Below are 12,587 nucleotides of genomic sequence, written 5' to 3'. Positions count from 1 at the left end.
AGAAATTCCAAGTCCACTTTCTAACATCGATTTTCTTACTCTACACTTGCTACAAGACAGCAAGAATGAATGGCCCCACCCCCAACATAAGTCATTTTTGGTGGTTAACCAAACTTCTTCATTGTAACCTGGTTTATTATTTGGACAGTGGGCTTGCCACCCTTTGAATCGTTTTTGGAGTTTTCTATTGTTTTCTGCAGACAGCCGTGTATACGGATGTGAATCATCTAGGTGTGAAAATATCATGATCTGGAGGGATTGTATAGGACTATCAACCGCAGTCATACTTTATAATCGACTTGATGGTGCTGACTTAGGCGGTTCTTGGAGTAGCTAGCTATGTGTTCCATGTAAAGATTTCGCACAAAAAGTGTTGGATACAATACATATCAGTTATATGCTAGAATCTCATACTGCCCGGTGATAGACATAATTCACTTAAGAATCAAAGAACGAAACCAACAAGCAGTGGCGGCGCCAAGGGGGGGGGGGGGCTTGGGAGGGCTTTATCCCCCTACTGAAGTAGTCAGCCCCCCATTAGCCCCCCAACTGAAATAGGCAAAAACAAAACCTCATTGAAACAATATAGCCTACCCAAATTTTGTCAGCCATAACGCAGTGCTACAATGGTCAATGAATATTTTGATGAATTTTGTTCTCATACGGCAAGGTCGTGTGCGTTTCACAAACAGCGTGTATACAGACTAAAACAGGAGTTGTGTCAGAGAGCGCGATATAATAATTGAGCAAAGGAATTGGATCTTTCACAGCAGGTAATATTTTAGTGATACGAAAACTGTGAACTGGTATCTTCCATGCTAATTTGACTAAAGTTACTCACAAAAAAAATGCATATTTTTGGAGAAATTTTCAGGTGACAAAAGCCTCGCTAAATGCCACCATTTTGCATGTAGGCCTTTCCAGGATTGGGAAAAATTTCAAAGGGGGAGGGGGACACCCCCTCCCCTTATACCCCTTCCCAGGACGGCGATCACTCAATCTTGTAAGCCACCCAAAAATTGGCTCAGCCCCCCTTAGCCTCCCCAACTAAAAATTCCTGGCGCCGCCACTGCCAACGAGGTTCAAGCAAGGTAGCCCATTGACTCGTCAATCCCAAATATTTTCATATGACGGTTGAAAAAAAACATGATAGAAGTAATTTCTAGAAGTACTTTCTCGAAGTAAAGAAAAAAACTTACATTGAGATCGTATTTTCCACGGAGGAAGTACGTGGAAGGCACATATATAGGTTGCTTAATTACGGCCGTATAAACAACCTATATACAGTTGGGAAAGTGAGAAAAGTCTCGAAAAGTCGTTAAGAAGACACACAGAAAACCTGAAAACAGCACTAGTACTGTTCTAAACATGAATCTACGTACTGTGATGACTACATGTGTGTCAGCATTTTGCCGTTGGTCAAAGCGTCTCTTGGGAATTAAACCGGTCTTTGGTTGAGAAAAAAAAAAGGTCAAAGGTTTGTAAATATACGATTACAAAGCTAGGGGAACTGAGAGAGTATCAACTGCTGAACTAATGCTAATTGGTTGGAAAATATATGTGTGCTGTATTTCTTGAAAGACAAGAATGTTTTGAACAAGCTATACCTTTTGAATATCCAAAACTACCAATGAAATTAGAGGGCAGATCTTGCTATCACTCTGTTGACAAGCAGTTGCGAAAGTGTGGTAGTCTCAGTTCAACATGACGATACATGGGAATAGAAAATTTGTATACGGTACTCTTTAAGAACAGTCATACAGGGAAGAACCTGTGCACGAAAACGAAAACAACAAACCGACTGATCCGCTCTCAACCCCAGTTCCCAAGCCCCCCCCCCCCCCCCTCGCATCGCTGTGAGTGAGTGATCATCGTCAGGTGCGTATCACGATTCACCTAGCAGGGACTTCACATGGTCTCAGCCAAAAGGCCGAGAAGAACTTTGCTTAATGTATGGACGGAAGAAGCGACTCCGGCTTTCTGGAGAGTAGCCTACCGATAAGGAAGGCCGCTCATGAGAGACACCTTGAAAGTTGTAACGAGGAGTGATTACGAGTGTCACCGTACTAATTGAAAGATTGTTGCTTTTGGAAGAGCCTACATGCTATTTTACATGCATTTAAGGCAAATCCAGACCATGTATTCGATAGAGGCTACAAAAAAGAATGATCTTTGGTAAAAACCAGTTCAAGTTTTTAGCACCAAAAACCAAGGGCGTAGGAACCGGGGGGCTGGGGCGCCAGCCACCCCCAGTGAAAAATATGGGGGCGGAAGTATCATTCCGCCCCCCGCTTCGCAAGTCAGAAAACTCCTTTTTTATTTCCCAATAAATGATAACATTATTCATTTTACTCAGAACATTTTGGCAGAAAAAAAATCTCATTTGGAGCACCAAATTGCATCTAAGACCAGGTGAAAGTGCAAAATTATTTACAAAATGGAGTGGGTGTTGAAGTGTGCTATATTGCACCAAATTACATCTGAGGCCACCTGGAAATGCAAAAATTCTCAAAGGGGAGTGGGACACCCCCTTAGACCCCTCCCCCAGGCCGGCCATCAGTCTTCATCCCCCCCACTCAAAAGTACCTTCCTACGCCACTGCCAAAAAAACTCAATCTACTGCCTCTGTCACAACGAACTCAACCTCTACGAAATACAACACAAATGGCATGGAATGCACATAAAACCCACAGATCCCCGAAGATCACGTGACGTTCTAATGGTGTGCATCCATGAAAAGTCGAAATATATCAAGGAAACAAAAAACCGGAGAATTGTATAAAATATGTCGACAACTCGGATTTGACTTTCAGTGGATTTACAATTAGATGTTGTAGTGCATGAACGGTAATACAGGGTCAGGCTTTAGAAGTGGGGCGAATTACGACGATTTTAAAGCAAATCAATTACAGAGCGAAGGAAGTTTTATTTATAGGTGAGGAATAATAAATTAAGTCCTGTTTCCAAGTAACGAAACATTTGGGGTTTCGTAATTAACTAAAACTCTGCTTAGTCACGATACGGAAAAAATGCAAGGTGCCATTAATGGCCAGAAGTCATGTAAGTTATTGCAATGGGTCGCCTCCACATATAAAACAACTTCTGCAAGGTGTTACAAAACTAGCTCGTGACTTTGACAATTTAAGTGTAGCCTACAGGTCAATGCCGGGGTAATTATATAAAGTAGGCATATGCTACCTCATTACGCATTGAACCTATACTTAGGACGTCATACGTTTGTCTTTCGCGAGTATCCGTTTGGCTGTTACAATTCAAAGAGTTTGGCGCTCCCAGTAGCCCATCTTTTCGATATGCGGCTAATGAGCACTACGGTCGGACGTTACACGGCACATGATTTAAAGTATGTGGGAGGGCAAGATTGCTATTCCCACCCCCCCCCCCCCTCCACGACTGGTTATGTTAGTTAATGGAGCTTATAACGTAGAGAGATATAGCTGATGTGAGGTTATTGAACGTGGTTCCCGTTGAAAAGATGTAGGCCTACTGTCCCTGATCTATAATTAGGTCGAAATGGGTTGTGCTAATAATAAGTACGTTTGAATTTGGAAGAAAAAAGAGAGAGAGAAAATCCCCGATTGATCGCCAAGCTTCATCGAGACTAATAATGGAGGTTTCTTTCATCATGCCATGGCTATAGAGTACTCCGAGGTACTAAATATGGAAATTGGATCAACTATTATGAAATCATGTAAGTTTTCTGTGATATCACGACTTAAAACAAACGGTAGTCGCATTTCCTATTTCCTTCAAAGGAAACCGCGCGCCCGGAGTTGTACCCCGGCTTCCTGGGCAATAACTTGTTTATGCTATATATTTCCTACCGAAAAAAAGGCCTACAGCTTGATTAGATATGAACAACCCACAATCGCGGATCCATGAGGGTGAAGGCCCGCCAAGCCCCCATCCCATCCCTCACCAACCATTGGAAAACAGCTGTCTTACTTTTTTTCTGGAGGGAGATCCCAGCCCCCCCCCCCCCACTTCTTTGTCGGTAGTGGGATTCAAAGACTCCAGGGAGACGCGCCCTTCTTTAATTTCCACCAGTCCGCTCCTGCCTCATTTTAAATGCCTTTCATTAATGTACGCAGTTCCTACACTCTCCCTTTGTCATTCACAACTGGCAAAAAGGAACTTAAAATATGTACAAAATATAACAAACTATAAATGTGTACGACTATGCAAATTGACATCGAATACGTCCAATTGAACATGCTGCCAAACGGCCTCAGTAATTAGCCAGCCTAAAGTTATAGTCGATTAAAACCTAATACTCAGCTCATACACTTGAATATATGATTGTTGGCATCCTGGTTGTCGATCTTGAACATGAATCTTTAAAGCCACAGTAGCCTATATGCAAACTACCTCTAAGATGGGTCCTATGTTCTATCAAGTTTGTGCTGACTTTTTGACAGTTTTAAAGCATATCATTTCGACGGCGACAGACCGAATGTTGTTACACAGGCCTACTTTATCACCAAGTTTCTATCTGAATATACGTTTAACGTTTTCTCCTCATTCCGTGGCTCTTGAAAACCATTAACATGCACTGTGATCAACATTAATCGTGGCAGTAGGTTCTTCAAGAAAATAGTTACACTTTACAGTTGGAACTTCCATTTACTGTTATAGTGTGAAAAACAAACAAAAACGTTACTCACCATTGGTAAATTGAGCATTTGCATAGGCAAGAAAGCTAAGTGAAAGTACAAATTTTATTCCAGGCAAATCCAACATTTTGAATGCCTTATTCTGTCTTTCCACTGTTTCGGCAAAAATCATACAAAAGTTTCTAAAGAGTGAAGCAGCCCATTTGCTGCCCAGACATCTAATGCAAAAGAACGATTTTCTATAAATGATGGTCTCTGGCATAATATTTGATACCAAACAGGTCCTAAAATTACTGAACTGTGAAGAAACACCTTCTTTCTTAAGGTGTAAGAAATATTCATCAGACCATATGCAATAGTTGGTATTCACACATTCCTATAAGCTTGAGTGGACAATAATAATGGTTATAGGCTGTACTATATACTTACCAACCCTGTGGACGGAAATGGGAAGGGTTACAAAACTTTAGACAAGTGATCGTGATTTTTATGACCCCACGCTTTACAAATTCTTTCTCATAAGTAAGATAATTTCTTCTTGACGTAAAAGCCATTTTCTTTGGCCACAGAAAATTATGGGTTCATTTAAGAGCATCAAGTAACATTGACAGCAAAGTAATCAGTTGTGCAATCTTTAGAAGACTGATATTTTCCAAAACTTACTGGTTTGGATATTCATGAGTGACAAGCTGACCTGTCTCCTCAATACCTTAGCACTCTACTCTGAACTGGTGACTTATCTAACACTATGCGCCCTCAATGACCGGACCCCTCCATTCAATGCCCTTCCTCCTCATGATACCAATGGTCTTTTGTTGACACTTTGTTGTGCATCGAGTTCGCTGATCTTTAATTCTTTGTGGTGGTTACTTGTTTCCCGTCATCAAAGAGGGTCTGTAAGACACTACCTGCCACCATTTGGCTTGGTAGGAGATACTTGTCTGCTGTGGCACCACTCTCTGAATCTTTGCAGTCGTGTTGGCCACAATGGAAGCAAGTGGCTCGGAAAAGCCCTCCTGTCTGAAAGTTGTGACAGCTTCCAGCTTTGAGGCAACTAATCTCAAACCCTTGATGTTCAGGTGGATAAGTGTTCCTCTCCTCTGTGGTAGTAGATGGGGAAGTGTCCGGTAAGATCACTGGAACATCCAACAATTACTGTAGTAGCTCCAAGAACCACTGCCTGCAAGGCCAGACTGATGCTGTATAGGAGTATCCGTCTCGAGTACTGCCTGGTTTTCGTATCACCTGATTCAGTAGGCACAGAGGTGGGAAGGCAGTTGCCTCTAAGTAATCCCATGGAAATCAAATCGACATGTGGCTGGGATGAGATTTGACTTCACGTCGTTCACTATCCAACCTAAACCTTGTATAGGACTTCAAAGGATTTTGTGGTTTTACATGCTCTTCATTGAGGAGTTTCAGATTGAGGATGGGACGCCATGGTGAAAAAAAAAATGAGGGCTGGAAGAGTGGTCCCACCTTTCCCAAAACCTCTATGACTGCCTGTTTTTGTAACAATGTCAAAATTTCCCCTGAAGAGCAAACTTTGGGACGGGATCTGCTAGTGCTGGCGTAACTCTTCCTCCTCCCAGAAAGGCGGACCAGAGGTAAACTATACTTTGTATCCTACTGATACCGTCTTCAAAACCCACTGATCTAATCTCCCAAAAAGAGGAGTAAAACAGGATAATCCACAATTAACAAAATAGTGATGGGAACACTATACATAAAAGTGAACAACACTGACATGCAATAACAGGTGGGAAAACTAGCATTAGCAATAAACTGCTACCCATACCCCAAAAATGTGGTACAAAATGGGACAAGACACACTCCCAAAACTGTTTCAAAGACCTCCCAAGTAAAAAAAGGTTACTTACCGGGCTGCACAGGAAATATGACCAGTTATTCCTTCTTCTGAAATACATCAAAAAGGTCCTGATTATTTATCAGGACCTGTGTTAAACACAGTTCCAAGCAAATTGAATTACAAATTAAATCAAAGCACAAAACAAACATTCTAGACACTTTAGGTGGTAGAATTAGAAGGGCATTAACCAGAAGGGTCAGGTAATAGAGGGTGCACAGTGTTTAAAGTTTACCAGTTTCATTCTAGAAACAGTAGAATAGAGTAATAAGGTTGTGAGGAGACAGGTAAGCAATGAGCAAAGTAAATGTCTATGTCAATTTAGGTGGTCAAAGGTCCATGTTTTCATTGATTTATATAACTGGTACTTTATATCACTTTTATAGTGGATCCTTACTAAAGCAACCTAAAGACCTAAAAAGTATTGGAATTGTAAAAAAAAAATATCCTCTGTTAACTTCCGTACAAAAATTTCAATCGTAAGCCTTGAAAATAATACAATTGTGTGATTTGATAATGATATAGTACTATGATTATAAAGTGACTTCACCTAAATGTGCTCGAGAGTTGCTGTACAGTATTGAAGCCTCGCCCCAAACCGTGTGCGGCCATCTGAAAAAGTTAACTTTCTGTTGCTTGCGATCGTGACGTTTTGTTTGTGTCGCTACAAAATGCAGACAGCAATGAAATGTGATACCTTGTTATCTTTAGCTGGACCTGAGATGTCCATCGCTATAATGTTTATACACTGTGCTGTGGGTATTGACCGCAGCTGTATGTACTGACTGTACAATAGTGTCTAATTACCGACGGTAGCAAGCTGTGTGTGTATTTTCTGGGATCGAACACTTCTGTTACACCTCATTCCAAACTAGTTCAGATGAGCGGCATAAGAATTTCTTTTTGCGCGAGTCTTCACACCCTTGAATAGCTGAGTATCTGCGTCTGTCTAACAATGGATCATCACCAGGGCAACCTTAAAGTACCAGAATTATAAACAATCCTTGGATGAGAGCAAACAATAACTAATGAAACGAACCAGGTAGTATAAACTGGATTGACATTGTGAAGATGGTGGGACAGGCCACATGCTTGTTGTTTGGTGCTTAGATCAAACAAAAACCTAACACTTGAAACAAAATCTCAAAGATTATGGAAGAAAATATACCTTTTTTTCAAGAATGCAACAGAAGATTTAATAAAGGGTAGATCATATAATATTAATACCTTCCCATATCAAACTACATAAACACAAGGCACACGGCATATATCCACAGTGAAGCTTTTAAAGAATTTCACTTCAAAGCTGGCAATGAAGTGAAAAGAACAGACAATAAATTTGTACTACAATTCACACCACCGTGCTGTGGATATATAACTGGCCACAACTATTGTTCCTGTTTGCCCCCATCCCAAGCTTCTAGATCAAATGGGGATGCTGGGCAGGGGAGTTGGTATGGAGGGGTTGGGGGGGAGGGTTGTTGCCTATAATGAGCCCATTGCAGAATGATTCCATATTTAATACCTTGATACCAATGCACCATATATCAATCTAAGGGACCGTATAGGGGCAAAAATATATTAGATAAACGGTGATGGTCAATTGCAAACTCCCAACAGATTTCCTCCATAATGTTGAATGCCCAGTTTGAACCATTATGTTTTAATCCCTTCAGTCTGACACAAACTGACTATTGCAATCCTCACAAGTTTTTTTTTTTTTTTTTTTTTTTTTGGGGGGGGGGGGGATTACCATCAAACAATGTCCCTTTTGTTGTAATCCCTTCATAGTATATTTAACATATGTTTTGGCTGTACAATGAGGCTCTTCAAAGGAGGCCTGCGCTGTCAAGACGGTCCAAATGTGTGCGATCTGTACTGTTTAATCAGATTAAAGATCTCTGACTTTAAGAAACATGATTCCATGCAAGCGCTCACATGTTGCGAACATGCCTGATGAACTTGCTTACTAACCAATGGCAGGTGATTGACTAGATCGTAGTTGTGGTCAACACAATGAATATTATGATTTGCAGTCATAGACAGCAACTTGCCAAGTTTTGCGGAAATTGTTAGGTTCAATAAAATAGCGCCCTCTGTTTATTTTAAGGAATGGCTAGTAAAGTCCCACTGCAAACACATTAATGATTCCATGAGGCCATCAGAAAATGGTTGCCAGTGCAACCATTTTAATAATTCCATGAGTCCATCAGACAATGGTTGCCAGTGCAACCACATTAATGATTCCATGAGTCCATCAGACAATGGTTGCCAGTGCAAACACATTAACGATTCCAGTGGCGTAGGAAGGTCCTTTTGCGTTGGGGGGCTGAAGACTGTTGGCCGGCCTGGGGGAGGGGTCTAAGGGGAGGGGGTGACCCCCTCCCCTTTGGATTTTTTTTGCATTTCCAGGTGGCCTCAGATGCAATTTGTTGCAATATAGCACACTTCAACACCCACTCCATTTTGTAAAGAATTTTGCATTTTCACCTGGCCTTAGATGCAATTTGGTGCTTCAAATGAGATTTTTATCTCATTTGGAAATGAAAAAGGGGTTTTCTGACTTGCGGAGCGGGGGGGCGGAACGATACTTCCGCCCCCCATATTTTTCACTGGGGGGGCTGGGCCCCCAGCCCCCCCGGTTCCTATGCCCTTGAATGATTCCATGAGTCCATCAGAAAATGGTTGCCAGTGCAACCATTTTAATAATTCCATGAGTCCATCAGACAATGGTTGCCAGTGCAACCACATTAATGATTCCATGAGTCCATCAGACAATGGTTGCCAGTGCAAACACATTAATGATTCCAGTGGCGTAGGAAGGTCCTTTTGCGTTGGGGGGCTGAAGACTGTTGGCCGGCCTGGGGGAGGGGTCTAAGGGGAGGGGGTGACCCCCTCCCCTTTGGATTTTTTTTGCATTTCCAGGTGGCCTCAGATGCAATTTGGTGCAATATAGCACACTTCAACACCCACTCCATTTTGTAAAGAATTTTGCATTTTCACCTGGCCTTAGATGCAATTTGGTGCTTCAAATGAGATTTTTATCTCATTTGGAAATGAAAAAGGGGTTTTCTGACTTGCGGAGCGGGGGGGCGGAACGATACTTCCGCCCCCCATATTTTTCACTGGGGGGGCTGGCGCCCCCCAGCCCCCCTGGTTCCTATGCCCTTGAATGATTCCATGAGTCCATCAGACAATGGTTGCCAGTGCAAACACATTAATGATTCCATGAGGCCATCAGACAATGGTTGCCAGTGCAAACATGTTAGTGATTCCATGAGGCCTTCAGACAATGGTTGCCAGTGCAAACAGTCAACAAAACGTATAAACAAGAAGGTATTCCATGGAGTTACAAAATAAATATTCATGCAAACAATGCAGTCACTACAGCACTTCTTGATGGATGGGACAATTTCAGCTATTTCATCGTTTGACATTAACAAGAACGTTTTTTGATTGCTAATGTTAATATTTCTAGCAATTTTGTTAAGCCATCAACTTTAGCTACTGGAATATCCTTGACTTGAAACTTGACATAAGTTAAGCACACATTGAAGGTCACTTTGGTACATGCACGAGTTTGGCCAAGTTTGATTTTTACTTCCTTTGAGCATGTGGCCTTTGGCATTTTACAAATTACTAAACAGACTGTAGATATTAAAGTCTGTGATAGCCTGATTGTGCTTCAATTTATGGTCTGTATTGTTATTTTGGTGTGTGTGTAATGGTCACATTGCTGTTTTTAGTAGCTTGACCTTTGACCTCTGTCTCTATGACATCCTTTAGTCACGCAGGCGCAACAACCTATGCCCAGACACATGCCCACCACGTTTGAAGTCCATCTTCCCATCAGTTGTCTGCAAAATGCTTTTTCGCCTTTATGACCTTTGACCTCCTTTGATCACATGACCTTTGACATTCGCTGCAAACTTGCAGAATGTTGCATCCCAAATGGATTTGAGGATTTTGTCATTCCTTATAAGATCATGGCTAAAATAATGTTTTTGGTTATTTGACCTCTGACTTCTCACCCGATGACATCATAAATCATGCAGGCACTACATCCCAAGTCTAAGTCAATTGACTGGTTGTACAGTTTATGAGGAGTTTGCGACACACTTTTCTGTTCAGAAACATACACTGACACACACTTACACTTATTACTTTTTGACCCCTTATTTAAATATAGTATTACGTCAAACGCATGTTATTGTACCAGCCTATGATGCCCCCAATAAGTCAAACAAACCACAAAGTTTCAGTTGAGCAGCTCAAGTGGTGTCAGGTGGGCAGTACACTACGACTACGTAACTCTGATTCATAGTTCAGATTCATTCCATTTCATTGTTGAACTGCAACAACAATTGGTAAAGTCTGCATTTTTGCATTTCACCTCATATTCATTCCATTTCATGGTTGAACTCCAACAACAATTGGCAAAGTCTGCATTGTTGTTTTTTCATTCCTAAAAGAAATTGAATGGATTCCCCATAATTGCTTTTTCATTTACTCCTTTCAGGCGATTAACAGCTAATTCAATAATGATATTACGTCACAAAAAGTTCAACAGGATACAACAGGATTGAATGATGAACAGATATGGGGGTTATTTCTTCGGGGCTGTCTTGACTTACCAGTTGTCACATTAAAAGAATAAAGGTTAGGTGTGAAACACAAACGACCCTGTTCGGTTTGATGGACCAGGTCAATACGAAGACATGTAGCCAGAATGGCTAAACTATTTGAAATAGTTTCTTTATAGATTCTGCATGTGTTAGGACACTGACACTAAATTAAATTGAAAAATAGGGTAGGCAAACAAAAAAGGCTAGGGCTTTTTTTTTTTTTTTAAAGGGGAAAAGTTCTGGAAAAAGTACATGCCAAGTAAATGGTTTGTTAAAAAAAAAAGGAATAATACAGATTTGATTGGCTTTTCCAAATATTTCTTCTGTACTTTCTTATCTAAAAAGGACATCTGCAAATTAAGGCTAGTTTGTTATAACTGATTGTACAGATGCTTAGCTAATTAACTAGAAATTGTCAACATGGGTTTAACAATATATTAACATAACATCCAGTACGCAGCATTGCGTTCCTCTAAACAGTCATCTTATTGGGTGCATTATTCAGTGGTAATGGTGGGCAGTAGGCAGGTACGGATGGTGCAACAAACAAACATTCCTCTTCTTATAGCATATATTGTGTTCTATCCTATTAAATCAGGTATTGTATCCTATTTATCAGGTATTCTATTCTATTAATCAGGTATTCTATCATATTAATCAGGTATTCTATTCTATTAATCAGGTATTCTATTCTATTAATCAGGTATTCTGTCGTTTTAATCAGGTATTCTATTCTATTAATCAGGTATTCTGTCCTATTAATCAGGTATTCTATTCTATTAATCAGGTATTCTATCCTATTAATCAGGTATTTTATCCTAATAATCAGGTAATCAATGCTATTAATCATGTATTCTATCCTATTAATCAGGTACTTTATCCTATTAATCAGGTATTCTATTAATCAGGTATTCTATCATATAAATCATGTGTTCTATCCTATTTATCAGGTATTTTATCCTATTTATCAGGTATTCTATCCTATCAATCAGGTATTTTATCCTATTAATCAGGTATTCTATTCTATTAATCAGGTATTCTATCATATTAATCAGGTATTCTATTCTATTTATCAGGTATTCTATCCTGTTAATCAGGTATTCTATCCTATTAATCAGGTATTCTATTCTATTAATCAGGTATTCTATCATATTAATCAGGTATTCTATTCTATTTATCAGGTATTCTATCCTATTAATCAGGTATTCTATTCTATTAATCAGGTATTCTATCATATTAATCAGGTATTCTATTCTATTTATCAGGTATTCTATCCTATTAATCAGGTATTCTATTCTATTTATCAGGTATTCTATCATATTAATCAGGTATTCTATTCTATTTATCAGGTATTCTATCCTATTAATCAGGTATTCTATTCTATTAATCAGGTATTCTATCATATTAATCAGGTATTCTATTCTATTTATCAGGTATTCTATCCTATTAATCAGGTATTCTATT

At 40.0% G+C, this 12,587-nt stretch overlaps 1 protein-coding gene across 4 annotated transcripts in view; it reads right to left on the bottom strand.

The window, feature by feature from the left end:
- Window positions 1–4,916, bottom strand: part of LOC139965569 (uncharacterized) — a 64,033-nt gene extending 59,117 nt beyond the window's left edge. For 2 of the 4 annotated variants that reach the window (XM_071968071.1, XM_071968074.1), the window contains exon 1: window positions 4,683–4,916. In XM_071968071.1, coding sequence (XP_071824172.1) covers window positions 4,683–4,893 — 211 coding nt within the window. In that variant the 5' untranslated portion in view covers window positions 4,894–4,916. The remainder of the gene's footprint in view (window positions 1–4,682) is intronic. The other 2 variants (XM_071968070.1, XM_071968073.1) reach the window with 1 other exon arrangement.
- Window positions 4,917–12,587: the final 7,671 nt, after the last annotated feature.

This window comes from Apostichopus japonicus, chromosome 3 (genome assembly GCF_037975245.1).
Source record: "Apostichopus japonicus isolate 1M-3 chromosome 3, ASM3797524v1, whole genome shotgun sequence".
NCBI lineage: Eukaryota > Metazoa > Echinodermata > Holothuroidea > Aspidochirotida > Stichopodidae > Apostichopus > Apostichopus japonicus.
This window is presented reverse-complemented; position numbering and strand designations above follow the sequence as displayed.